Below are 935 nucleotides of genomic sequence, written 5' to 3'. Positions count from 1 at the left end.
TAGTTTCGTGCACTGGTTTGATGACGCTTTGACGACTAAACGATGCGCTAATATACATCACTTGGCAGCTGGATTAAGTAGGTGGAACTCAGAATGCACCCACACTACTCTGAGATCAGATTTTATTATTTCTAGTAGTGGACAACAAACATACTCAATGCATGATATCAGTCAGAGCCTGTCGAACTAGGAGACCTAGGTATAATTATGATCTGTCCAGTAGGATTTTGGTTGGTATGTTCAGTGCATTTTCTAGATTAGACACAAGAAAATCGCAACTCCACGCATTCAGTAGCTCTCCACTTACTTCCAGTTTATGTTGCTTCCGGAATGTTTCAGCGTTTTCATACAGTGCATTTAATTCAGCCTCCACTGCGTCAGGGTCCAAATGTACAGCCACCCATCCAAACTTAAGTGAACCTAAGAGGAATTAAAAAAGTGATGGTGCGAAGTTTGATTACCTCCTTCCACATTCACAATGAAACTCATGGGAGGACGTTCAAACTTGTCTTGCGGATCTGGAAACACACTGATACCAGTCACAGTCACTTTTGTTGGTCTGTTTCAAAGGAAGAAATAGGTCACACACAAAAGGCTTGAGCAAGAGTGATCAGATGCCTTCAATCCCTTCCATAGACCGACATTTGTTAATGAACAGTGAACCAAGCGTTGTGTTGAAAGTCAGCAGTATTACGAAGATCAGGGCCATGTTTAAAAACAACGATGTGTCAACGGTTTATCTACGCCTGTTCCATTCACGGCTAAATATCATTAGTGTAGCAAAATTTGAGTTCGGTAACGAAGGACCGGGTAAACATACTGTGAAGGAGGGACAGGTGCTTTTGCGTTAGTACATACCAATCATCAATTTTTCGACTAAACTCTTGGCGTAAACACAGGATACGTAATAGAAGTACGCTAAACTATGAACGTTT

The 935-nt window shown here is 41.4% G+C and overlaps 1 protein-coding gene across 1 annotated transcript; it reads right to left on the bottom strand.

Moving 5' to 3' along the window:
- Positions 1–308: 308 nt before the first annotated feature.
- On the bottom strand, positions 309–559 carry T265_16093 (hypothetical protein; the record flags this gene model as incomplete). Its single annotated transcript, XM_009179602.1, has 2 exons — positions 309–420; positions 462–559. Coding segments are annotated over 2 exons (138 nt in total), but the record flags the coding sequence as incomplete, so codon positions are not given.
- Positions 560–935: the final 376 nt, after the last annotated feature.

The sequence above is a fragment of the Opisthorchis viverrini genome (assembly GCF_000715545.1).
Source record: "Opisthorchis viverrini unplaced genomic scaffold opera_v5_4343, whole genome shotgun sequence".
NCBI lineage: Eukaryota > Metazoa > Platyhelminthes > Trematoda > Opisthorchiida > Opisthorchiidae > Opisthorchis > Opisthorchis viverrini.
The sequence above is the reverse complement of the archived record's forward strand: the minus strand, read 5'-3'. Positions and strand labels throughout refer to the sequence as shown.